Source organism: Ciconia boyciana, chromosome 1 (genome assembly GCF_034638445.1).
Source record: "Ciconia boyciana chromosome 1, ASM3463844v1, whole genome shotgun sequence".
Lineage (NCBI taxonomy): Eukaryota > Metazoa > Chordata > Aves > Ciconiiformes > Ciconiidae > Ciconia > Ciconia boyciana.
Genome location: NC_132934.1, coordinates 151,615,800 through 151,642,547, shown reverse-complemented (window position 1 = coordinate 151,642,547; position 26,748 = coordinate 151,615,800). Strand labels below are relative to the sequence as shown.

Sequence of the window (26,748 nt, the reverse complement as noted above, 5' to 3'; positions counted from 1 at the left end):
ATTAGATCTCCCACTGTGAAAGGCACATACCAATGGGGACAGACACAATCATCTCAGCCGTGGGCAAATGAAAACAACATTGTGTGTTCCCTGCTGGCCAGGGCAAAGTCGGAAGAGGCCTCATCTCCCTGCTTTGCTGCTTCTGGCCAGCGTTGCCATTCGTGAGTGAAGTCTCGTCTGCGCCTGGCCGCTGCTGGTGCCCTGCAGAGTCACCGTGATGGCCCAGGAAGACGGCTGTTAATGAAGGAGTCCAGCATTCAGTGGAAGACACCGCTGTGCCTTTCACTACGCTTGTGGGTTCGGCTTTCCTTTCAGTTCCCCTCCAAGCTGCTGCTGCTGCTTTTGGAGGTAGACACTTACAGATGTGGAAAGCTGTCCAGCAAGCCTGTTTTTCCCATGGGAAATCAAATTTTTGAGAAAATGTGATTTTCCATGGAAAATCTACACTTTCCAGAGTAACACCAGCAAGTCCAACCCAAAAGACTTTTTGATAATACTTTTTTTATTAAGTGAAAAATGGGAATTTTCCCCATGGAAAACCCTCTCATCTGTTTTTTCAAGCCTTCTTGACTCTCCTTACTTTTTAATATTTGTTCCATTGCTGCAGTTGCTTGGTGTCAGACTGCTTTGCTTAGTGTTCATTTTGATGATAAGTCAAGATAAGGCTTCTTTTCTCAACACTGAAAAGTTCTATTTAGTTTATAAGAGTTCTGTCATTTTTCACAAGCTGAGTTTCAACTGCAATTATTGCTACAAAAATTTTGTTATCCTCCATTGGTGACAGCCACTAACCACAGGAAAAAAAGAACACCTATAGTAACATACTTTGCTTAAGGTGATCTTGCATTAGGTATAACATCATTTTAAACTGGTGACTTCATTTTAACTTTTTTAATTAATATATGATGTTTAGCACTCCTATAAGGGATTTATTACTATTTGCACATTTTGCTGTCTTATACAAATAACAGAATACTAGATTTGGATTATTTGAATTTCTTTATGAGGAAAAAACTGACCAGACCAAAAACCCAGGGCAGTTACCTATCTGCCTTTGCTCAAGCAACTAGCTCTTTAGTAATAAATCACTTATAGCTGTGACAATATATTTTCACTTAATGCCAATAAAATGTTGACTGATAGTATTTCAGAGTGATTGTATTATAATCTCTTCATACGATGTCCTAGCTAAATAACTGTTGCGCTTTTTCTGCTACATATATTTTCAATTGTAAATGTTTTTTTAATTACACAGTATATAGTTCTGGGTGGAAAGAATGGGATCTGAGTGTATCTTTTGGTAAACACTCTATGATCTAATCCAACATGTTAGATAATAACAGAAAAGAGTTCCTCCCATGGGATGCTCCTGCTCCTAGAAACAACTTAAAGAATTGTGCAGCGGCATTTTATTCCCAGTTCTTGCTTTTCTTCTGATAAAATGCCTCTTACTATTCTTTGTAGAATATCCTGCTTCACATTGCTTTGCCTGTGTCTACTAGATTTTTTAATTATCTTCAGTGTTGGACAGCTCTGGACTCGAATCAACATAATTGAAGGCTTCATTGTTTGTGAAAGTTGAGCTCAAAGTTAGACTGTGTCGTGGATTCACAGGTGCAAGTTCATTTAATACAATATTGTCACTTTTTACAAGAGTTGCTTTGTCCATGTGTTCTCTGCTGTACCTGGCAACAACAGCATCAAGGAAGTCCAGCTTTGGTGGCAAAGTCCCGCTCTCAAATAAGTATTTGGCTAAGTAGGAGACTATAATGTTAGTAAAGAAGGAGGTGAGCATAGCAAGTGTTTTAAATGGGAATCGCTGGATATAGATATTATTTTCATCTGGATAGCAGCCAGGATAGTAGATCAAGGGCTGAAGGTAGAGGTACGGTTCTCCTCCGGTTATTCTGAGAACAAGGCCAAATAAGTATCCTGCAATGGCACCGTAGGTGTTGGTTCCTTTAATAAATAACACACATAGGAGCTGGGGGAATATGATGATATAAACAAGGTCAGAGCTGAGGTACCACAGGCCGTACACTGATGAAGCTAGCAGTGCCATTGCTGTTGCTGACGCTCCAAACAGAAAAACAGTGATTCTCATGACCCACACGATTTCCCTGTCTGAAGCCTGCAAAAAAAGGGCAGTGTTAGGTGTTTTTTTCACAGCAATATATGTATGCCCACATTCATGCACATAGTCAATATAAAATACTGCATTGTAAAAGGAAATTTTGCATTACATATTCAATAACATTTACAAATGAATATCTTTATCTCTGTCTCTATCTCCATCTCAAGCACAGAGAAAAAAACCCAAGGGTTATAGTTGCCATTCCCAAAGTCATTTATCTTTGAGCATAAGGAAAAGTTTGATAACGTGTCAAAGAAAAAAACAACAGCAGAGTGTTAGAAATAATAACTTTTAAATATAAGCACAATATGGCTCAACCAGAAAAAACTGTCAGCATCAGAATTTCTTCTTCTCCATTTCCTAAGAAAAACTCCAACTCACTAGGCCATTGTGTTGTCAAATAATTTCCTGATAAATCAACAATTCAGAAAGATGTCTTGTTTTGTTAAGGATTTAAGTAAAACTTCTGGTTGCAGCAATAATTAGGAGCTGTACAGATAAACTGCAGTGCCATGAGAACTCTTGAAAGCTGCCTCCCCTGAGCGAGCTTTTTCACCTCTGTCGTCAGTCACAACCATAAATATTTTTATGACTTTCAGTTTTTTCAATATACTGTTAGGAACAAAAAGTTATACTTTTTCTAGTCACAGGCAGGAACGTGAAAGAGGTGTTTCATTATGAAATTACAGTCTACGCATCACCTAGTTAAGGTCTCACCTAAAATTTTATCTAAAAGTAAAAATGAAAATGTAATCTCACATTTTGCCGAAAGGAAAGCTGGTAAATGTTCCGAGCAAACATAGAACTTGCTGATAAAATTGAAGAGTCAGCTGATGACATCACGGCAGCAGATACAGCGCCGAGGCCAAAGAACGAGATATAGACTGGGCAAAGGTACTGGAGCACGATCGGTAAAATCATATCTGCTTCTTTTTTAGTCATGGGGTCAAGGATACCATAATCAGTCTCGTTCCAGGCTGCAATATGGACACCGGTATGTTATTAGTAACATTAGTAGTCATCAGCTACAGCATCTCTTGACTTCATGTGTAGTGAGCTATTCATATTGCCACATTTTCATTCACATTCAATGACCAAACTGCTACTAGGGCCAGACCAATGGCATTTCAGAGAGGCAGTGTCCCACCAGTTTCTGTTAGGCAGATTTAATTCTGCTCAGCATTTTTCCTTATCTCTAAGCTAAGTCTGACCACAGTCTGTGGTTATCCAGTAGGAAGTTTAATATTAAAACTTTGCATTGCTCTTAAATGTAATTTTCCTCAATAAAACAAGTCTGGTATCCATGTTTACTTGTGATGTGTTTAACTATTCTCTTGGATTACAGACTCAGAGCTCAAAGCCATGTGTTAAACATTTCTAACAGAACATTTCTAACAGTTTAGCTACATGGTCACTGTGATGGGGATCACTCTCACTATGATGAAGACCTTGACAAGGATGTTTTGGTCAAGGTAAGAAATTCCTGATAAAACATAGAATTGTTTAGAATAATTTAGAATCATTTAGGTTGAAAAAGACCCTTAGGATCATCGAGTCCAACCATTAACCTAACACTGCCAAGACCACCACTAAACCACATCCCTAAGCACCACATCTACATGTCTTTTAAATACCTTAAGGGATGGTGACTCAACCGCTTCCCTGGGCAGCCTGTTCTAATGCTTGACAACCCTTTCAGTGAAGAATTTTTTCCTAATATCCAATCTAAACCTCCCCTGGCACAACTTGAGGCCGTTTCCTCTCGTCCTATCACTTGTTACCTGGGAGAAGAGACGAACCCCCACCTCTCTACAACCTCCTTTCAGGTAGCTGTAGAGAGCAATAAGGTCTCCCTTGAGCCTCCTTTTCTCCAGGGTAAACAACCCCAGTTCCCTCAGCTGCTCCTCATTATTACTGTTAGGATCAAATAAAAGTACCATAACCTAATTCAAACATTAAATAGAAATATTATGTCTGTAGATACCTAGAATGTGCAAAATGAGTTAATCTCAGCCACTGGGGTAGGAGCAATTTCCCCTGGGAGAAATAATCTATAATATTATTTTTCAGTGTAGTCTCCTGTTGAGGAAGTCATGAGTTGATTAATGATGTCACCTGGCTAGATTATATCTAACATAAGCTTTGTAGCGTTTCCACACATTTATTGTACTATTCATTTTACATTTATTGTACTATTCATTTTTAATCATTTACCTGTAGATGCTCCAATGGCACCAATGAGTACTGCAGGAAGAGCCATCACAAGACAGCCAAAAGCAGCCAGAAATGACAGAACTTGAGCATATGTGGCAGAAGATGAGGAAAGAACTCGCTGGAAATATGCTTGCCATGGGATTCCTCCTAATGTCTGCAAACACAATGGGCAGCATCCTGTCATTGGGGGCTAACTCCGGATTTTTTTGCTATCACCATATAGAGAGCATGTAGAAGCATCATGTGAATGCTGAATGCTGTGTTGCTGCTCTTTCATTTATTTATTGAATATCAGTCAGTAATAGCTGTAACTGTCGTTCTCACAAGTAATGTCAAATCTTTGTAAGTCCACTTAAATCCCATTCTTTTAGGCAAGTTATTCCTTTGTACAATTAAAAACAACACTTTGCACTTACGTAGTCTCTGTAATCCCCAAGTATTGTGAGCTGTACAAATACTTGATAAAGCCTTATGAAAGGTTATAAAATACTATTGTCATATTTCATATTTGAAGAATTTGGTCTCCAGTACCCTCCCCCCACCAAAATTAGATTAGACTCTGATGGGATTTGAAGGCAAGATTTTATCTTCCTTTATGAATGCGTGTGGCCATCAAAACAAGGCAACATGTTCTGTATACATTGAACTCAAGAAAAATTGAGTTTACAATATATACATTCTGTATACATTGAACTCAACTGAAAAATTATTCTCCCACTGTCTTAAGCAAATATGATACCAAAAGAAATTAAAGACAAAGCAGTAAAAGAAAGTTTTCTTTTATTGTGGCAACTCTTCTCTTTTTTTGGGTATATAACAATGAAGATCCTGATTAGACTTAAAATTATGTCTGCAAAATATGACACAAAAGATTATCAAAGGCTAAAAAAACAAGTGCTAACAATTCTATCTTGCCAGCAGGATTTGAATAGTCTCCACTAAGTAAATAAGTGCCTATGACTAAACAGCATGGAAAGAAAACAAAGCAAATTGCTCACTAAATGTGCACAGCCCAGTTCTATGCACTAAATGAGGCAGGAGGCATTTGGACCAAATAGTGTGTATACAGGTGTTTCATATATGTTTCATGCACACACAGGGACCAAATGAATGTTTCACAGGCAACTCTGATTTTGACTTGCTATTTATAACTGCTTTCCTTTGCAGCCTTAATAATGTTCCTTTAACAAAGCTTTCCAAGCATGTGTAAATTTCTTGAGCTATAATGAAACAAACAGGATGAAAAGAAAATGTGTCACAATCTGGCAGCATCAGAGCTTTCCTTTGGTCATCAGCAGAGACAAAAGCTTCAGGCTTACCACACAGAATACAGCCACTTGAGCTAATGTCATACTTTGTCTCTCTGAGAATCTAGAAAAAATTTAAGCTGGATAAAAGAATATATTTTAATAGCTCGATTATCAGAAAACTCTGAAGGATTTTGGTTGAGATTATTTAAAAAAAAAACAGAGAAAGGAATCCCAAAGTACAACATGATAATAAAAGTGTAGAGTTGCTCAGGGAAACTGAGAATGGAAAATGTTAGCATGTGTTGCTAGATCTTCTAATGGAAAGTACTTAATAACCACCAATCCCATGTGTAATACATGGGTATTAAATAACGAAAGCCCTCAGTTCATTCTGGCATGTGAGCACGTATGAATTCATCCATCCATCCATCTCTGCAAAGCTTTTTCTACATCACCTATACCTAAGACATATTTAATCATTTGTATAACGTATTTATTACCTTCTGCAATATATAAAACCCTCTGCCAAGAATGACATCAGTTAAGTATTAGCTGCATACTTTTAATTAATTTTAGCATAAGTCAACTCTTTCGGCCTGATGATATTTAAATTGCATTCCTGGCAATGCTGACTTTGACAGCTGTGCTACAATATTCTACTGATATTTCACTGAAATCATTCAAATGTGCAGAAATATGGAGCAGGAGTCAAAAGGGTAAAAGTTTTCAGTTTGCTGGAAACTCTTAACTAGACCCTCTATTATTTTCAGCTGTCACAGTAACACAGTGTGAGTGCTTAAATGCTTCATTCCTTCATACAAGCCATCACTTACCAGTAAAAGGAAATTGTCCAGCCATGTGTAAATGTCAAGTGAGTTGATAGATCCAAGCCAAGGTGCTTGGTGCACCGGGTGCACAGCCGTGAGCCCAATGTCTGCCACTGCAGGATGGGACATTGCAAAGGGTACGCTGATCCACTGTAACCAAAGAGTAACACTTTGTTCAGGTCTAAAGAAGGCATTCTAAGCCTGGGAAATTTTAATATTAACATTGATTGCTTTTTCTTCTTGCATGCTACAGATCAAAAGCCAAGTTGCTGAGCTGACTTGCAGAAAAGTCAGGTTATGTGCCAGTGGAACATCTTCAAAATAGAGAGAGCTTGGTAGTGGATAGCTTACCTCTGTTCTGGAGAGTGTGAATATGAGCAGAGAATTAATCAGTGTAAATCGCAAAATCAGCAGGAAGGACACATTTATACATCTTCATTTTATTTTCCCTAAACTCCACACATATTCTTTACACCCCTTCCTGGACCACACTGTAGAGAAACATCTACATATAAACTTGTGTGCAATAGCATCAGGATTTGCCAGTATACAGGCATGAGACATCACAAACACACCTGAAGGCTTGGGAATTTGTTTTTAATTCAACACAAAATGATATTGTGACAAGAAAGGGGTGCTGTTGGTGAACCTCCATCTCTCTTGCTCCAGAACACCCAGTAGCCCAGTGTTACAGCACTTTTCTACCTTGAAGGCAATTTCACTCTGGGCTCTTGACTATTTTCAGTCTCTCTGTTTCTGACCTAGGCCAAAAAATCAGTTGAGAAACCCCCCCCAGAGACAGTTTTGGCCAGAAGGTTCGTTTCCGTCACCAACTGACTTTTTGTGCATTTACTTGCCAACTCATTTTGCAATGATGTAACTCACTAACTCTCTATGAGGAGAACCTCAGTAGCTCCTACTGAGATGAAAACCAGGCTCTGTGCTGTATGGAATAGACCACTGCAAACATGGCATCCTTAAGGCTACAATGATATCCAAACCACGCAGACTACTACAATCCAACTGATCACATTTAAGTGTATGGGGTAACAGGAGCAAGGAGGGGAGAAATCAAACATCATCCTCTGCTTTGTTGTACAATTATTGCAATAATGTGTGAAGAATATATGAATTATTGCTATGTTTTGCTGCACTGCCTATTATTCAGGCTGTTTATCACGTACCATAGCATTCTGTTCTCAGTTATGGATTAAAGTTTGCCAATTCAAGCACTTAGGCAGAAAGATTCCCTTCTCACTGTCTGCTTGGGCTTTTCTGGGAAAGATCACCAAAATGTTTCAACTCTCTCCAAGATATTTTGAGGGAAAAATAAACATATCGTCAAAATAAATGGATGTTAATACTCTTCTTGTTGAGAAATTCATGGGGAACAAGGATGTCAAATGGATTTTTTTATTCTTGTTTGTGAATGTCAAATCTCAAACATGTCCAAGTGATGAGCTTCTGAAGAGCTGTAGTTTGCCCATATTGAGCTGAGCTTTTCAGTAGGGTAAATTTTTAAAGGTCTAAAAACCTGCACCTGCATGCCACAGCCCAGGATTTAATACGGACTGCATTGCAAATGCATTATGAGCTTTTGTAATCCATTCCAGTTTCTGACAGTAACCTAGCTCTTTGTGGTCTCAAGGATTACCTCTATATTAGTAAACAAAACAAGTCAAGACACTTTCTCTGGCCCTGCAGTTCACTGACATGTCATGGTTTACATCCATACATCTAGACTCCTTTCCCTGCCAAAAAGGACAGCCCTCAACTGTTCCTGGGAACTACCTGGGAAAGTACTAGTTGGCGTGGGCCAAAACAGCGCCAGGACTGTGTTAACAATTAAGCAGTACAGATGATCCTGTGTTTTCACCTTGACACTGTTTAACTTGCTTAATATAGATGTAGACCCAATTTCTTCACTGAGCCCTTTCTAACCGGAGTAGAAAATTCACTGTTTTGAATGGAGGGCAAATAAAACCAAGGCTTGTGGAAGTGAAGCAGAAACTGGGACTTTATGTTGTGACTTGAAGCTCAGTGGTGGAAGTAGCAGGTAGCTAGAAAGACCTGGACCTCATGGGATTGGAAACCAGAAAAAAGGGACTTCTACATGGTGGCAAAGAGTTTAGAATGGGGAATTAATAATACAGCTGAGATGAAGAGTCAGTAAATAGTGGGGATATAGTGCAGGATCAGGGAAAGACTCACTGGGCAAGATAAAGACAAAAAGCTGAGAACTGCAGAGTGAGGAGGGAAGGAGAGAGACTACATGGGATTATAAGGAGAAAACCAGGGAAGTACGTGGAGTGGCTGGGGTGGAGGTTATGGAAGCCTAAGGAAGAAGCTGTGGCTGAACTGAGGAGCCAGGGTAGGGAACAGAAGTGATTACAAGCAGCACCTCCTTGGGTAAGGAGCAGACATTAGAGGAATGAGCAGTAAGGGTCTGTGCCAGTGGGAATACAAACTGCTGCAGAGCCTGGAGGGGAAGCTGGGATACCTGGGCCTGTGACATCTTCTGCTGTGACACTTTCTGTGAAAGTGTCCCATCTCATCTAAAACTTCCTCACCTAGAGCATGACCATTTAGGTGCTATCTGAGGCTTCCAGCCCCACTGATGACTCTCCGGGTTATGAATATGGTTCCTTCTACGTGACATTATTGCTGTTTATTTAAAATGGGAAATTACATAAAGAGCCCAACCTGAATTAAAAGAACACTATTAAAGCTACAGATCCAACCGTTTAGAAGACTGTTATACAACCTTCATTTGCTTTCCCCTCCCTGTCAGGTGCATGCTGCTTTTAATACCAGATCACATGTTATTCCCACGGGATCAGGGTCTTTAGCAGTGCATGAGTTGTTCTCTTTGGAAAAGTGTTTCTGTATTTTGATTAATCTACAATTTTGGGAATTTCTGTAATGCACACCATCTGTAGAAACTGAATGGTTCACAAATATTAACATGCATGTTAGGGAAGGAGACAGTATTTTCCCCACTGTGCAGGTGAAGAACAAAGGTATGAGAGAAGAAGATCTGGAACAACTTCTCATTTAAGGTGGCCAGCTGGAACTTGGATTTGCTTTTTCAGGGTATTTAGCACCATTCTCATGAAGTCAGTTACAACAGGGAATGCTTAGCACTTCTGCAAATAAGGCCTCACGGTAGGATGCCACAGAGTGAGGACACACACAGGGTTGGTTAGTGACCACCTGTGTGAGCTCTGGCTGAAGCAATTTCCCTAGAGCTGCACAAGCACGCTGGTGAAAGCAGAGAAACAACTCTGGGTCCCCAAAGTGCCATTCAGTTCCTTCACCTTGAGCTACCCCGTTTATTTCAGCCTGTCTCAGATCTCTGCACACCTGTGACCATCTATTACTGCCACTGGCAAACAAAGACAACAGCTTCTTTGATTGCACCCCTGTGATCTGAGCCCTGTTGCATTGATATTTTTCAGAGCAGGGCTTAAAGAAGAGCAGTAAATAAAAGAAAAGGCTACCCACTAGCATATCATTGACAGCTGATGAGGGAATATTCATTCCACCATATTCAAACAGCAAGGTCATCTGGTGAGACCTCCCATACTATGGTCTCCAAGGACAACAGAGGGAAATGAGGGAAAAAACAAGAACGTGATTTAAAGCAGGAGGTTAACTAAGCTGCGTGAGTAGGTGACAGCTACAGGAAAGAGAAGCAGGAGAGTATCAGCCCTGCAGGTCCAATGCCAGTGTTTCTGGACTGCTCTACTGACTGCTTCCTATGTCTGATGCCTCCTTCCAGTGCCTGTGCCACAGTCCTATGGACAGATAGGGAAGGAGTCAGCTCCAGTCCTATCCTGAGTTAGACATACACACAGCAGGAAAATTACAAGAGTGTTTGCACTATCAGACTGGTTGGAAAAAAGCCAAAGAACTGGGCCTCTCGGTCAGCTTTATTGTCAAAGCACGGGCTGTACATTGATGTAAATGCAGACTCTTTAAAGTCAGGGCTCTGTGAGTGGAGATATTCCTTCGCCACGCTTTCAGTGAAGACATAGTTCCAAAATTGAAGGTGGGCAAGGTCTCAATAATCATCATAATGCTCAGGGCAAAATCCTCAATAAAGAAGGGAAAAAAAGCCAAACTTACCAGTCCCAGGAAGATGCAGAAGAGCTGAACTACATCGGTGTAGGCCACAGAATAAAGCCCACCCACAAGTGTGTACATAGTTGCAATCAGGGCAGAAATAATAACTGAAATATTGACATTAATGTCAATGATCACACTTATAGTGGCACCTATGGGGAAAAACAAAACACTCTGTGTTAGTATACGTCACAGTATGTCTGATGAGACAGCTCACCTTTGTTAAGTTGCATATACAGGTGCTGGTCTGACACTTAGCAACAGCATGAAGATATTCCCCCCCTCTACATTCTGCACACCCCTTCTGCACCTTTGAAGGGAGTGGGAAAAGGAAGGCTCCTGTTGGTCCAAGTTTAGCATCTGTCATTTCGCAGGTTCTTAGGAAATGGAGGAGGGAAGGGTCCCAACAGCCTTTCCTTAAATTGCTCAGGCTCTGGAAGGACTACACTCTCTTATTCTGCCTGGGGAAAAGCAGCCAAGCACAGACAGCTGAAGCCTCCCTGGGTGAGTTGCAGCCGCATGGGAACAAGTGCATCATTGCAGTAAAGGCTGTGCCTAGGGGAGGTCTGCTGCAACATATCACACCCTTTTGTATTTTGCTTATGCTCTGAGCTAGCCCCTTTTGACCAAGGAAGCATGGTAGAGGAGGCATCAGCTATAGAGACAATTGTCCACAGACTCTTCTAAAGTTCCCTTGAATTGTTTACATGGGACAAAGGTAGGTTTCTTTGCAAAGTGGAGAATCCATCCTCCATTGTCAACCTAAAAACCAAGAACTTTTCCAAGCACCATCAAGCAGATTTCATTTGTAGAAAACAAACCACAATGTTGAGCTGACTAGTCAGTCTCCACAAAACAGCTCATAGAATCAAAGAGTTGCTGAGACTGAAAGGCACCTCTAGAGATTGTCTAGTCCAAGTCCCCACTCAAGCAGTGTCAGCTGGAGCAGGTGGCTCAGGATCATGTTCAGCTGGGTCTTGAATATCTGCAAGGGTGGAGATTCCACAACCTCTCTGGGCAACCTGTGCCAGTGTTTGACCTCTCCCACTGTAAAAAAAAAGCTTTTTCTTAAGTTTAAATGGGATTTCCTGTAGTTCTGCTTGTGCCCATGGCTCTTGTCCTGTCACTGGGCAGCACAGAGATGAGCCTGGCTCCATGTTCTTTATTCTGTTCCCCCTACTGCCAAATCAGGTATTTATGCACATGGATAAGAACTTCTCCAGGCTGAACAGTCCCAGCTCTCTCAGCCTCTCCTTATATGCCAGATACCCCCGTCCCTTAAGCATCTTTGTGGCTCTTCACCAGACTCTCTTCAGTATGTCCATGCCTCTTGTATCGGAGATCCAGCACTCCAAATGTGTCTCACCAGTGCTGAGTAGAGGGGAAGGATCCTGTCCCTCAGCCTACTGGCAATGGTCCTTCTAATGCAGCCCAGGATGCCATGGGCTTTCTTTGCCACAAGGGCACATTGCTGGCTCATGGTCAACTTCATTGCCTTCTAAGACTCCCATGCCTTTTCTGCAAACCTGCATTCCAGCTGGTCAACCCCCAGCCTGTACTGGGATATCAGGTTGTACCTCCCCCAGTGCAGGGCTTAGCATTTCCCTTTGTTGAACTTCACAAAGTTCCTGTTGGCCCATTTCTGCAGCTTGTTGAGGTCCTTCTGAATGGCAATACAACCATCTGGTCTATCAGCAACTCCTCACAGTTTTTATTTTCTGCAAACTAGCTGAATGTGCACTGGTCCCATCAGCCAGGTCATTAATGAAGATGTTACAGAATACACGACTCAGTATTGACTCCTGGGGTACAAAACTGGTGACTGCCCACCCGGTGGCTTCCATGTTGCTGGTCACAGCCCTCTGAGCCCAGCAGTTCAGCCAGCTTTCAATCCTCCTCACTGTCCACTTATCTAATCTATAATTCATCTGTTTGTCTACAAGGATATTATGGGAGACAGTGTAAAAAGCCCTTTTTGAAATTCACAACATGCCCTGCTCTCCCTTCATGAACCAAGCCAGTCAGCTCATCATGGAAGATGTCAGGTTGGTCAGGAATAATTTCCTCTCCATAAATCCATGCTGACTCCTCCCAGTTCCCTTCTTGACCTTCATTTGTTTGTAAGTAGTTTCCAGGAGTACTTGCTCCATCGCCTTCCCAGGGACCGAGGTGAGGCTGACCAGCCTTTAGTTCCTGGTATCCTCCTTCTTGCCTTTCTTGAAGACAGGAGTGACATATGTTTTCTTCCAGCCTTCAGGAACATCCCTGATCACCACAGTCTTCAGAAGATTACTGAGAGTGTCCTTGCAATGCTATCAGCCAGCTCCCACAGCACTCATGGGATGCATCCCATGAGGTCCCATGAAATTGTGTCTGTCCAGTCTATTTAAATGTTTCCTAACATGATCCTCCTCTAGCAAGCCTTCCTTGCCCTGGACTTTCCTAGAGTTCTCAGGGTCCTGGGATTCCTGAAGGCTGGTCTTACCAACAAAGAATCAAGCAGAGAAGGCACTGAGTACCTCAGCCTTTTCCATATCCTTTGCCACCAGGTCCCCTGTTCCATTCACGAGCAGTCCACATTTTCCCTAGTTTATGTACTCATTGCTGCCCTTCATGGCCAGATTCAAATCCAGCTGGACTTTGGCTTTTCTAAACCCACCTCTGCATGCTTGGACAGTGTCTCTGTATTCCTTCCAGGTCACCTGTCCCTGCTTCCACCTCTTTAATGCTTCCTTTTTATGTCTGAGTCTAGTCAGAAGCTCCTTTTTCACCCATGCAGGTCTCCTGCCAGCTTTGCTTGTTTTCCTGGTTGTCAGGGTGGACTCTTCTTGAGCTTGGAGGTGATCCCTGAATACCAACCAGCTCTCCTGGACTCCTCTTCTTTCCAGGGCTGTCTCCCATGGGATTCCTCCAAGCAGATCCCTGGAGAGGCCAACTCTACTCTCCTGAAGTCCATTGTTGCAGTCCTGATTTTTGCCTTGTTCCCTCCTCTCAGGACTCTGAACTCCACCATCTCATGAACACTGCAGCAAAGTCTGTCTCTGACCTACACATCCCTAACTAGGTCTTCCCTGTTTGTAAGTAACAGGTTCAACAGAGCACCTGCCTTCATCAGCTCCCTGATCATTTGTTTCAGGAAGTTGTTGTCAGTGTGCTCAAGAAACCTCCTGAATTGCTTGTGCTCTCCTGCACTGCCTTTCCAGCAGCTATCAGGGTGGTTATAAATTTCCTTTAGATGTATCAGCTATTTCAAGTGATTGTAGTGTTTTAAAACCATGTTTAAAAAAAAATTCCTCTCCTTCTAATTAGGATAATTTAAATGAAACATGTTGCAATAACTTTTAGTCCTTGCAGGTATTGTAGATGGATATACTTGACCACATAGGTGGAAAAGTTCTGGCAGTAGAACACAACATGACGTGTGGTATATAAGAGCTGCTGGGAGCTGCCAGGTGGCTTTTTGTTGTACAGTGAGCCTTCAAAGTTCATGTGCTTAAGGATTACAAGCTCAGACCACTTTCACAAGCTGGAAGTCCTGTCTTTCCCTTCTATAACCCTGCCAAGCAAGAAATCATGAGGAAGATCAAGAAGTGAAGAGCATTGGGATTAAATATTCATCAGTGAGGATAGGTGTGCAAATTAGGAGGTATAATTCACAGATTATTCACAGAATAGTTAAAATCAAAACCCCCAAATATCACAAATTAGCTTGTCCTCAATCAAAAAGAAAGTATATTCCAAATACTCAGAGTGTTCTTCAAGTTATTCAACTCCTATCACCTCAGCATGTAGTTTGTTCTTAGTCCTTTAAGGATTTTGTGATGAAATTGTGGTAAACAAGCTCCCCATTGCTTTGCAGTTCATCAGAGCACAGTTGGAGAGTACCTTCAAAGTTTATTTTCTGTTTAAAATAGCTTGTGCTAGAAAGCATTACCACATGCATGTGCACTATGAGTATGATTAGCTGGTAAAAGTCAACTACTGGTGCTTCAACTCAAGGGCTTTCTCAGTTCTTGAAAGGATTGCTAAATTCAGGCCTGAAATATAATTAAAAACCCTAGAAACTGATTTTTTTTCAGGACTGGATGAGTAGTTGGGTGATTTTCTATTGAGTCATAGTTCCACTAATTCTCTGAATTCTTTCTTGAATCCTAAGTATTTTCTTCATTTTGTCAAGTAGAAGGCCATTTAGAATTGAATAATACTTCAATGTATTGATCAGCATCTGTTTTACTTCCATTATTTGTGCTATGGAAAGTTCTGTATATGTAGGTCTCCTATATGCAAAGGATTATTTTGTTCAGATGCATTGGCAATAATCTTTCATATCTTTAAGGGAAATTTTGACTCGCTTCTGTGATCTCAGTGGTTTAAAAGAGAAGCTGGGTCAGCCTTGACATAAAAGGGACACTTGCAATCACTCATGTCACCCTCACAATTAAAGGAAATTTATTGCTAAATCTTTTCATGGTCTTTGAAAAGGGACAACTTAAAGGTACCTGAAAATGAATAGATACCTTGTGTGTCTTTCCATTACCAAAATAATTAATGGGGTACGATTACCCGGTTTAATTACTAGTTAGCATGGGTCTGAGAACTGTCACACTCTGAATCATTTGGCTAGGACAGTTAGCATTTGAAGCCAGAATTTTAATGCATTTCTGATTTTCTTAATCCTTTCCACCTGTGATAAATTAATATTTATACTGCTTATTCCTTACCTAAGGCAGAGAAGATGGCAGCAGCCCAAAACATTTCTCCCATTAAAGCTGGAATAAACAGTAGCCCTCCCATCCTTTTTCCATAAAGCTGCTGAAAAGGGTCTAGCATCGTCACATAGCCTTTGGATCGCATGGGTTTTGCAAAAAAAAGGCCACCTACAAGGAAAAGTAGCATAAGACACCAGCTGCAGTGGAAAAATGCATTGCCATTAAGGGATAAAACATTGATTGTCAGTTAAGGGTACAAAAATACCAGTATTACTGTCTTTTTTTAAAAAGAAATAAGTACAGTAGAAATATCCTCTACAAACTCTTACCTGACCTCTGTCTACAGAGTTACATGAACACATCCATACCATTAATATCTATGGTCTGATAATGCAAAATAAGTTTGTCTTATTTTGTCTGGTTCAGTTTACTTAATCTGCCATTATGGAGGCTATCAGAGTTTTGTCTAATTTTGGATCAGCCTAAGGGAATGGCTTTTCTACCTAATCCTGTTCATTCTTAGAGCAGAAGCCAGCATGAATTTTCACATGGTCCTACTCTAAAAATAAAATTGTCTGGGATTCCTGGATCAGAAATATGAGTTCGCACATGGTTTATTGCACACACAGCAAATCTGATTCTTTCAGGACAATTCAGATTTATTATGTATGCTTAAATCAACCTTACTACACCTGCAGGGTAGGTCAGATGCCTTCTTGGCTCTGCAGGTGTCAGGCTCCCTGAACATTTGTCATACACTTATTTCACTTACACGTGTTCAGGAATTTTGATGTATCACAATTCTGCTCTGCCTGGCTGGCATATGGGATGGATATGTACATAAATGTGCAAAGGCCTCACCTTTCTAATGTACAGTCCTCAAATTCTTTCCGGCTGGGGAAAAAAAAGGACGTATCTCAGGAAAGCTGAAAGAGACCTTCTATGGAAACCTGTGTAGTTGAGACCTGCACGTGACTATAACTAAGTAGAGTTCTACCACAGTAAAACTGCTGAAATGTAATGTATAAGGTACAATAAAAAACCTGGAAAACCAGTCAGTTCCCAATAAAATCTACTGTACACCTTGGTGACCCTTATTTAGGTTTTTCATCACAAGATACATAATGTATTCATCATATTATACAGAAGATTTTCCACATTTCTATGTATTGCCTTATATCACTCATATTTCTTCATTTCATTAAGTTCCCTGAACAGAAGGTACTGGCTTACCAATTACAATTTATTTATACTGCTTATATTAAAGCTGTCTTTAGGCAGGTTGTTTGGATGCAGAAACCCTCTAGCATTTTTTTTACTATTCTTGGATTGGTCATTGATCCTGTTCCTATTCTACTTGTTATGTCATCATTACAAAAGATAATTAAAAGAAGAAAAAAAGAGTCACTGGTATTATAATCTATTAGGATGTTCAAACATCTGTCAAAGGAAATAGGGGATATTCTAACCTTTAAAACTAAATTGCTTGAAAAATTAGGAAAAATGGTATGCAGCACAGGATTGAACTAACAAGGAGATTATATCAATCTTAAATCCTTCCCGTCTGAAGCAACAATGTTTCTTCTAGACTTGTATTTATAATTTTGATTTTTTTTTAAAGGATAAACAACTCCTCCCCCCAAACCTGCATGTATAGATCATGCCTGCAGAAATGCTTCCTCTTTGTGCTCTGCAGAGAGATATATGGTCACATGATACAGACTTCTTTTCTCTGCAGTGGCCATTATAATTTCCAGGAAAAAAGGTCTGGGTATCTAAAACCAGCTGGAAATGAGGGGAGAGGCTAACTTGACCCCTTCTGGGCTACTATTAATTTGTGTCAATTCTACAGAGGCTAAGAGTCAGGAAGACGCTTGTGACTACGATCCTAATGACTACTTAATGACATCGATGGATCATGACCCTCATGACCTCATAATGACATCAACTGATCTCCAGGCAGACATCTACTGTTATTGTTTTCCTTACAGGAAACAGAGCTACTCTCAGGGGTAGATACTGCTACTGGAACTGGAGCTGGCCTGCACATTCCAGAGAGGAGCATCTATGATGCGGTAGGTTTCTGCCTGGGAAGAGAGAACCAGGACAGGCCATAGGAAAGCATTTCCAAGGGGAAAAAAAGAGTCAGGAGGGAAACCGAGTTGAAATAAATGGGCAAGAAGACCTGGATAAGCAACCGAAGGAAACAAAGGCACAGACTGGGTGGGAGGACCATGAGAAAAGACTCAAAATAGACTGAGAGGTCAAGCATTATTAGAAAGGCTAATACACCAGTCACATTAATGAAAGATGAAAAACACAGTATCTTCTTAGTTGCCTTAGGGACATGATATGTTCACAAACTGAGACGATGTAGTTGACAACTCTGTGGTGTATTCACCACGGCTCACAAGGCAATAGCTTCGTTGTGAGCTGCTCCATGTGGTTGAGACACAGTGAAAAATTTTTTATTGCTATTATTTTTAAGAAAAGTAAGGAAGTTCTGAGACCACATTTCAGGAATTAGAGGCCACAGCATTAAAAATTATAATGCTGTCTGTGTTTTACACTCTGACCCTGCATATATCAGGATTGCATATCTTCATTTTGACATGTGATTTGGAGTTTTGTACTGCATTTAAGAGGATGCTTGGTCCAATTTTAAGGAAATAGATTGGTTCTACTACAGACTTCCTACACAAAATTAGACAAGTTTCTTAGACTCTTGATGAAGATCTGCAAAGTATAAGCACTTCCCTAACCTGAAAGGTTATTTGCCATTCTTGAATTCCAAGATTTATAGATGCCCTGATACTATCATGTTCCAGATCATATAGGCACTTGAAGAAAACCTGAATATATAAAACTTAATATATGCAATTTAAAAAAAATCCCGCAACAAAATCTTTCTTATTGTAACCTCCATAGATCACTCTGGTTGTAGTAATCAAATAGGTCTTGCCAAGGCATTCAGGAGACTTAAGGTGTCAAACTATTTATAGATTTTCTGTTTTTCTTTTTAATAGCCAAACCTATCAGCAGAAGGGATCCAGTTTACCTCAGTATCCTTTTATCAGACCCTAGTTGCTTCATTTCAAATGATGGACTTGTCATCAGAACTGTTTAAAATGAGAGACTATTAGCTTTAGTTCTTTGCTTACCTAAAACCAGACTAAGGGAATATCCAATAGGTGCCTGAGCCCAAGCTAGACCGTAGCCTGGGACATACACAGCTTCTGCTGTCCCGTTGATGTAACCTCCTCCAACCCATGTGGCTGAAAAAGAAGAGGTGGAAAAGTCTCTAATGTGCACAAAGAAATAAAATTTCCCACATTGTGGAATGAATTTATCATCACTTATAATATTGTTATTTTTTATTATATGTACTGTACAAGTGCCAGACATGGCATCCTTCTATAAAAGAGAGTCCTAATTCAAAAAACTTACAACCTAAGCATACAAAAAAAAAAGTCAGATGGACTGAGACAGTCTTCAAGGTGTCTAAGTGTCTGTATAGTCAGTGAAGATGTGAGGGCTGAGTCCCTCACTACTTGTTTACAATGAATGAAGCCGATCAACTCATTAACCATTACCATTTTCTTTGTGTTAGTCCAAATGAAGGAGAGATGTAAGGGGGCATCAGAAGAACAATAAACATACAGTGATAAAGTCACCCCAATTGGGAAAACTCAAAGCATTTAAATTAGACAAGAGTTTAATGAATTCATTGTTTACTAGGGCCTTTGTGAAAAAAATTGCCCTTAAAACCTTGCTAAATTTTAAATTGTGGCTACACAAAGGACATTTAGTAAACTCTGACTTCCCTAAATGCTATATTTCCATATAGGCCTGTGGTGGTTTTGTGTTGCTATTTAAGTTCTAAACTTTGGCTCATTTATTTTTGTGCTTCCTGAAGACATATTCCAGAATTGAATTGTGCTATCTATAATATTTCTGATTTTATCTCTCTAAAAAACAGCAGTATTTTTAATATACCAACCTCAGACCCTTAATGAATTGATTCTCTGCCTTGAAGGGAAGTTTCTACATTTGAGAACCTGGGATCTACAGTATTTATGAAATAAAATCTCCAACACAGAAATGTATTGTGATTACATCTGCAAAAATAATTCATAACAAATTATGTAATAAAGTTTATCTCTTCCTGTTTGCGGAGTCCATGCAAAAAGTTCTTAATTTTTTCTAATGTATAATGAGTAAGTTTTATGAATCTGGGTCTGTAGTTTGAAAAAGGGCAGGCAGAACGTTACAAGTACTAGGTTTTTGTAATGATATTTTGATTTGCCTCAGAAGCCTTTGCCTTCTCATATAAGAGTAATTCAGACTTTCTGTGTAAAAATTCACAGTTGTAAGAAATTTATTTTCCTTAAGCATTCTTCAGAATTTTCCCAGCATCCACCATCACACAAGCAAACTTGATTTTGTGTTTAAGACAAACAACTGGAGATAAACACAAATGAAGAAAAATTAATTAAATATCCTAAAGAAGTTTAATAAAAATCTAAATTACTACTCTTTCCTGCTTAACTGTGATATCTCTCAAATACTACCAGAGAGTATTTTTTTTTCTCGATGCTAAATGACACCATGGATTTAGAACCAAAGATCTCCAGCAATCAAAGCATTACAATTGTCCTTCTTTCAGCATTTTGAAGCACAGGAATGGACCATTCTGTTGTTGGAAATAGTATAATGGGCTTGTATGAGGGATGTACCTGCAGAGAAAGTCTGCAACAAAAGAAGTGACCCAAGAACCCTGTTATTGGTAGACTTTTGGGTATCAAGATCTATTGTACACTACAGAGACAAGACAAGAGGTGAGTGATGCCCATGTGGGACCACATGGAGAAGATGGGTGAACACTGATTCTTGATGGGAAGAGCAGGCATACAGAATCTACATAAAAAGTTGTCAGACATTTGGGAATTGTGCCTCTTGACAGGGTGAATTAATGTAGGTGGGAGTATAATACTTTGGTTACCAGAGTCCTAGAATCATAGAATCATAGAATGGTTTGGGTTGGAAGGGACGTTAAAGACCATCTAGTTCCATCCCCCCTGCCATGGGCAGGGACACCTTCCACTAGACCAGGTTGCTAAAAGCCTCATCCAACCTGGCCTTGAACACTTCCAGGGATGGGGCATCCACAACTTGTCTAGGCAACCTGTTCCAGTGCCTCACCACCCTCAGAGTGAAGAATTTCTTCCTTATATCTAGTCTAAATCTACCCTCTTTCAGTTTAAAACCATTACCCCTCGTCCTATCACTACACTCCTTGATAAAGTCCCTCCCCATCTCTTTCCTGTAGGCCCCCTTTAAGTACTGGAAGGCTTCTATAAGGTCTCCCTGGAGCCTTCTCTTCTCTAGGCTAAACATCCCCAGCTCTCTCAGCCTGTCCTCATACAGGAGGTGCTCCAGCCCCCTGATGGTCTTTCTGGCCCTCCTCTGGACTTGCTTGAGCAAGTCCACATCCTACTTATGTGGGGGGTGCCACAGCTGGACGCAGTACTCCAGGTGGGGTCTCAGGAGAGCAGAGTAGAGGGGCAGAATCACCTCCCTCGACCTGCTGGCCACGCTTCTTTTGATGCAGTCCAGGACACGGTTGGCTTTCTGGGCTGCAAGCGCACATTGCTGGGTCATGTTCAGTTTTTCATCTACCAATACCCTCAAGTCCTTCTCCGTGAGGCTGCTCTCAATCCACTCATCACCCAGCCTATATCCATGTTTGGGATTGCCCTGACCCAGGTGCAGGACCTTGCACATGAGGTTTGCACAGGCCCACTTCTCTAGCCTGTCAAGGTCTCTTTGGATGGCATCCCTTCCCTCTAGAGTACCAACCACACCACTCAGCTTGATGTCATCCAGAAACTTGATGAGCGTCCATTCAATCCATGTCCCCAGCAAAGATGTTAAATAACACTGGTCCCCATACAGACCCCTGAGGGACACCTTGTCACTGATATCCACCTGGACATTGAGCTTTTGACCGTTGAGTCCATGACTACCTGGGATGTATGTTGCCTATTGTGTCTCAAGCAGAACAGACTTACAGAATAGGGTGTAAGCACCTGTATACAATAACAAAAGTAAAAATTTAGAAAGGGAATTGTATTTGTCTCCTTCCCTGGAATACGCATGAATATGAATTCTGCAGGAACAATACCCACTTCCAGATAGGGAATAATATCCCATAGTCAAGGACAAATGTCCAGCATTGCTGCAGCTGTGGTGCAAGGAGGCTTCAACGTCCAGCATCGATTTGCCTGGGGTTGCTACTGAGGTGGCAGGTGTTCTCCAAGGGCACTTGGACACTATGCCTAGCTCCCTTATTTTCTTCTGGAGCGATGCAGGTCACTTCCCTTCTGTGTGATGTTGCAGGGGCCATTGCCCTCCCCTGGCTGGGGACAGGAACAATGCCCTACGGACAGGTATTGCTGGGTAGGGTGGCATGGAAGATTTAGCACTTATTTTCAATTTTAGTTCTTGGTTTCTGGATTGGGGATTGAAAAATAGCTGCTGATCAATTTTTCTGTGCACATGACTGTTCTGGAACATCTGCCAAGCACCCCAGAGCTCTAGGAAGGTGCTATATGGCTTTTTCTGAGGGGGTGAATGGGTAGTCAGCATGTACATTGACATGAGTAAATACATTAGAAAAGAAATAATGGGATATGATAGGATGGGATTTCAACCTTAGATATTAATTTTCTGATCCTCAGTTTGCTAAGCCACAATTTAAAGTTAAATACCTTTTTTTGGTGAAATTCTTTTTTTTTTTTTTAAATTAGACAAAAGGAATATAAAATTTAATAATCTATGGAAACACTCATGTAGTAATCTATTTTAATCCTCTCTTTTCCTGCTGTCTGAAGGACCAAAAAATGCAGCAAATACCAATATCCATTTAAAACATGCACCCTAAAAAATGATCAGACAAATACTGAGGATACAGAGAGCAATTCTGCTCCTAGTTCATATGAGGAACAGAAAAAAATTAATCTCAGAGTTCTTTATATATATTGATATACATTAGAAAATCAGATTTTTTGGCACTTCTTTGTGAATGATGCCTTGTCTGACCACTCAAATTATTGAATCAACTCATCGAGTTCTGTAAAATGAAAATCCTGACCTAAGGATTACAAAAAATAGAATTTTTTAATTTTTTTTTTTTTCTTGTGGAAAGATACATAGCTCCATCCAAATAAAATGAAAAAATGACATCAATAGATTATTATCTTTTTGGTCATGTTTGTAAGCATTTGATTATGTCATCTCAAATATTTCCTTCGGGCTTTAAACTCAATCACCAGAATCAGAATAGACTCAAGTTTGCCGCAGATACCACTTCTTAAGAATTTCACCCACAAATTAAGGAACGCTAATATTTAGTGCAACATTTTAACTATAACTATGTAAAAATGAGAAACAAATTAAAGGCACGTCTACTATGGTCCTATGTTAGCTCATTGTAATATGAGCTGCTGTGATCCATCCCTAATTCAAGCCTCTCACTCCTTCTATTTTGATAACTGCAGACACACTCAGCATTCAACAGGCTTTGTGTTTAGGCGTTTCAGTAGCCAGTTGATACAGCTGCTTCTTCAGGATCACAGTGTACATCCAAATATGTCCACAGCCATTGTTCACAGGTAGTGCATTTGCTTTAAGGCTTTTAAATGCCGTTTAGAAAATCAACTATAATTACTCAGGAATCTTGAGTCCATCCCTATGAAGTCACAATGCTTATGCTCTGAATTTGTTTTTAAATTTATAGACTGAGTTCTGTCATCCTCCCCACCAAGTAGCCCTAGAAACTGCTACCGTTTTTTTAGCCGATATCCATGGAGGATCGTAGTGTTTGTCTTGAGCAAGAAAGACAGAATTAGGCCTTATCCCATAACCCAAAGTACTTCGTGTCCATACTAACAACATCCTTTCTGGAGATCTTTAAAGATTTCTTGCTTTCCTTTTATGGGATAGGCTTTGCTTTTTAATTCCTATTTAGACAATTAAAGCTGTAAAATATAAAGACTATGTTGGAATAGCCATATATCTCTGGAGGCATGGTTATGAGGTGCAAAATCTGCATCTACCTTTTTTAAAGAGGCAAATACATCCTTGAATAATGTGACCATTTAGTAAAAATCATCGCGGATTTTGATCCGCTTGCTTACTTTCGCAATTATTTTGTTATTGCTTTACAAACTAAGTATCCCAATCACCCTCACCGAGACAAAACTTGGACTAACCCCTGATTCAGTAGACTTGTGCCCACACCTAACTTTGTGTGCCAGGCACTGTTCCCCAAAACTGAAAGTGTAATTTACTTGCCATCTCAAGCTTTAATTGCCATATTTATGGAAGGCGGAGATGAGAAAGTATGTGAACCCTGATAGTATAAAATCTGTGAGTGTTTTAGCTGCACAAAGGCTTTAGGATCAGCTTGATATTCTACTGCAGAGATGATATACTATGCCATGTCTAGAGCTTGCATGAAACGGGATGAGCATACATGGGTGTGAATTGTGGTGGTCATAGAAATTGCCTGCAATATAGGAAGCCCCAGTTCAAGTCTCATCTCTGCTTCAGCTGTTATGAAAAATATTCCTGCAAAGTAGGATTAAGGACACCAGAATTTGTGTCTTCTTCCACAGGCAAAGCTGTTCATCATAACCACTTGCACAGGGAATGTCTTGTTTTGTCTCCGCTCCCCCAATCTAATGATTACAGTTTTGTGGCAAGCAATATCCCTGCAAAATATTCCAGTTTCAGTGCTCTTTAAAACATTTCATTCAGCAGAAAGCAGCCAAACCAGCTCTTTCTATGAGCAGAATCTTGTCATATCTGATGCTTCAGTAGCCGATGGTTACGTGATGAAGTAAATTATAGCAAAGGGTGAAAAGTAGAACATCTGCCTGTACTCAAATTTTATTGACTTCTACAAACATTCTTTACTCAATATCCAAATATTTAGTCTTTGAATGAGCAAAATGTCCCTGCAAGGGGATGGGAATTTCTCTTGCTTAAAGAACACAGAATTTTGGCCCAGGTTTTTATGTATCTCTTCCTTATTAGGTAACTGTGAAATCAGAACAGGGCAAAACAGCAAAACATAAATATAACCTGATAAATCCAATCTGGCAACTGAAAGGGCCTTGCCTGAATAGGATTTAGAATAAATAAAAAAAAACCAACCCAGAAGCATGCTTAAAATTTAAATTGCTTAAATAAAAATGGTGGGCCAATTAACTCTCCTTATCATGCACTTTTGTTCTGAACTCATATATTAGCTGTAAGACTTGAGATTTTGGACCATATTGTGAACATCTTGTTTACCCTGGTAAGACACCTGGTTTGATGGGCTCTGGGAGTCAGACAGCATTGCTTACAAAATTAGTGAAGAACTCTTCATTCACCCAGGCTTTTCCTACTGATATTGCTATTCACAGTAATGTATTATTTTGTCAAACTGCTGCAAAAGAAGCTAAAAAAATCCACAAAGTAAGTTTGCTGAAATCAGTGGAATTACAAGTTTGGATTTATGCCAATTTTCTTTTAGAAACTTATTCTTAATTGATGCTGCATCCCCCCCCCCCATCTTTTTTCATATAAACTTTGTTTTACTCAGATTAAACAAAATAACTCGCCAACTTGGATGGCTTTAACAACAATAACAGTTATTTTAAAACTTGATTCCTTATTAATCTATATAAATTCTGTACTTCTGTCACAAATATATCTGATCTACAGATGAATATGAAAGCAATGAATAAGAAATATAAGATATTCTTCCTGTATGATTTTAAACTATTTGTTGTTTTTATATAGAGGCTACATTTGGCTGTTCACTAAACAATATTAGCAGCAATTGGAAAAAAAGTATATCTGTTTTGTCCATTCTGCATTGTTCAATATGCAGATTACACTTCTTCATTTGGATAGAAAACTGACAAGTTATACGCTGGTTAGGAAAAAAATAAAAAGGTGTTTTTTTACATACCGGTCATTGTAAATCCACCAACTAGCAAGCCAATGTCTCTTCCACCGACTATAATAGCCTCGCTGCGATCTCCTTCACCGCCGGTGTTCTTGGTTTTCCAAGCAGCCCATATCCCAACTGCCAGGATAGCCAGGTAGAATACAACTATGGCCACCAGCCCCTCCACATGGAAAGCCATGTTGAAGTCCCGACTGTTTCTTTGATCGCTATTTCATTAAGACCTCTGGAGAGAATGCAATAATACGTCTGCTTTTAACAAACCTGGTAAGATGCTTTTTAGAATCAGTGTACAAAGAAAACTCGGATGGTTATTAAAGAAACTATTCTGGTGAATTTATGAAATGAGTATTTCAGATGTAATTGAAGTTAAGTTTACATGCCAATTAAAATGCCTGTGCAGCAACAAACAACAATCACAACCTGCGATTACAATGGGAAATGAATGATGTGGCTGAAAGCTACGCAATTCTTAGAAATCAGGTCCTGAGCAGCGAACTATTTTAGTGTCACCAAGTCCCCAGTGGCTGGGAACTCTTCAGTCGAGAAATAGTTTGGTACAGGGAATAGGATAGAAGATCTTCGCCATGTGGGCTATTAGAAACGTCTCTATTTAGTTAGAAGACAAGCCACAAACCTGTTTTAAGTCATATAAGAACTACGGATAAGTAATGGCTACAACAGCAAAGCACATCTTTTGAGTCTTTGTGTTGGAATGATGAGTCTTTTCCCCCTTCTATGCTCTCCTGTATTTAAAAACCTGCGCTTTCTTCTTTGTAACGTTTAGTTGCCCAGCATTAAAAGTATCACTCTATTCTCGTTCGCAATTTGCGAAGTAAACGGAACGCTTAAGAGCTGTCGAACGGCAGGAATTTTCAGGTATACGAACCTGTTAGGTATAGGAATTTCAGGGTATATGTGGCGGGGGAAGAGTCCCGGGCGGCATAAGCAGCGGTGCCCCGTACGCAGCCTTTCCCGGAGCCCCCTCCCAGCGCTCGCCCCGCCGCTCCGCCACCGCTGTCAGACACAGCCGCGCCGGCAAGACCCGTCCGCGCTCCCGACGGCTCCGCGGGAGCCCTGCGCGGAGCCCTGCGCCGAGCCAGCGCTACCTACCGCGCTCCGCCCGCGCGCCGGGGGGCTCCGCACGCCGCGCTCCGCGGAGGCGCCGCGCCGCCCTGCGCGGCCGCGCACCCCCGCCCCGCGCCCACGGCGGGGCTCCCCGCCCGCCCCCGCCTGCGCTCCGCCGCCCCGCGCCGTCGGGGAGCGGCGCCCGCCGCCCGCCGCCGCCCCACCTGCGCTCCGCCGCCGCGCTGCCCCGCAGCCCGCGGGGCACGGCCGCCCATCCCGCGGGGCGGTGTCGGGGCTGAGCCGCGGGGGGCTTTGCCCCCGCCCGGGGTGTTCCCGCTTGGGGGGGCGACGGCTGAAAGGCAGGATCGTCGTCTCTTCCCCCGCGGTGCCGGCGGTGCCC

At 40.9% G+C, this 26,748-nt stretch overlaps 1 protein-coding gene across 1 annotated transcript; it reads right to left on the bottom strand.

Moving 5' to 3' along the window:
* Positions 1-1,507: 1,507 nt before the first annotated feature.
* On the bottom strand, positions 1,508-26,711 carry SLC5A7 (solute carrier family 5 member 7). Its single transcript, XM_072853392.1, has 9 exons — positions 26,573-26,711; positions 25,284-25,506; positions 18,421-18,534; positions 15,272-15,427; positions 10,554-10,702; positions 6,432-6,575; positions 4,349-4,502; positions 2,894-3,111; positions 1,508-2,131 (listed from the first exon to the last, which is right to left on the bottom strand). The coding sequence occupies exons 2-9, from the start codon at positions 25,459-25,461 to the stop codon at positions 1,508-1,510; spliced, it is 1,737 nt and encodes a 578-aa protein (XP_072709493.1). The 5' UTR covers positions 25,462-25,506; positions 26,573-26,711.
* Between the last annotated feature and the right edge of the window lie 37 nt (positions 26,712-26,748).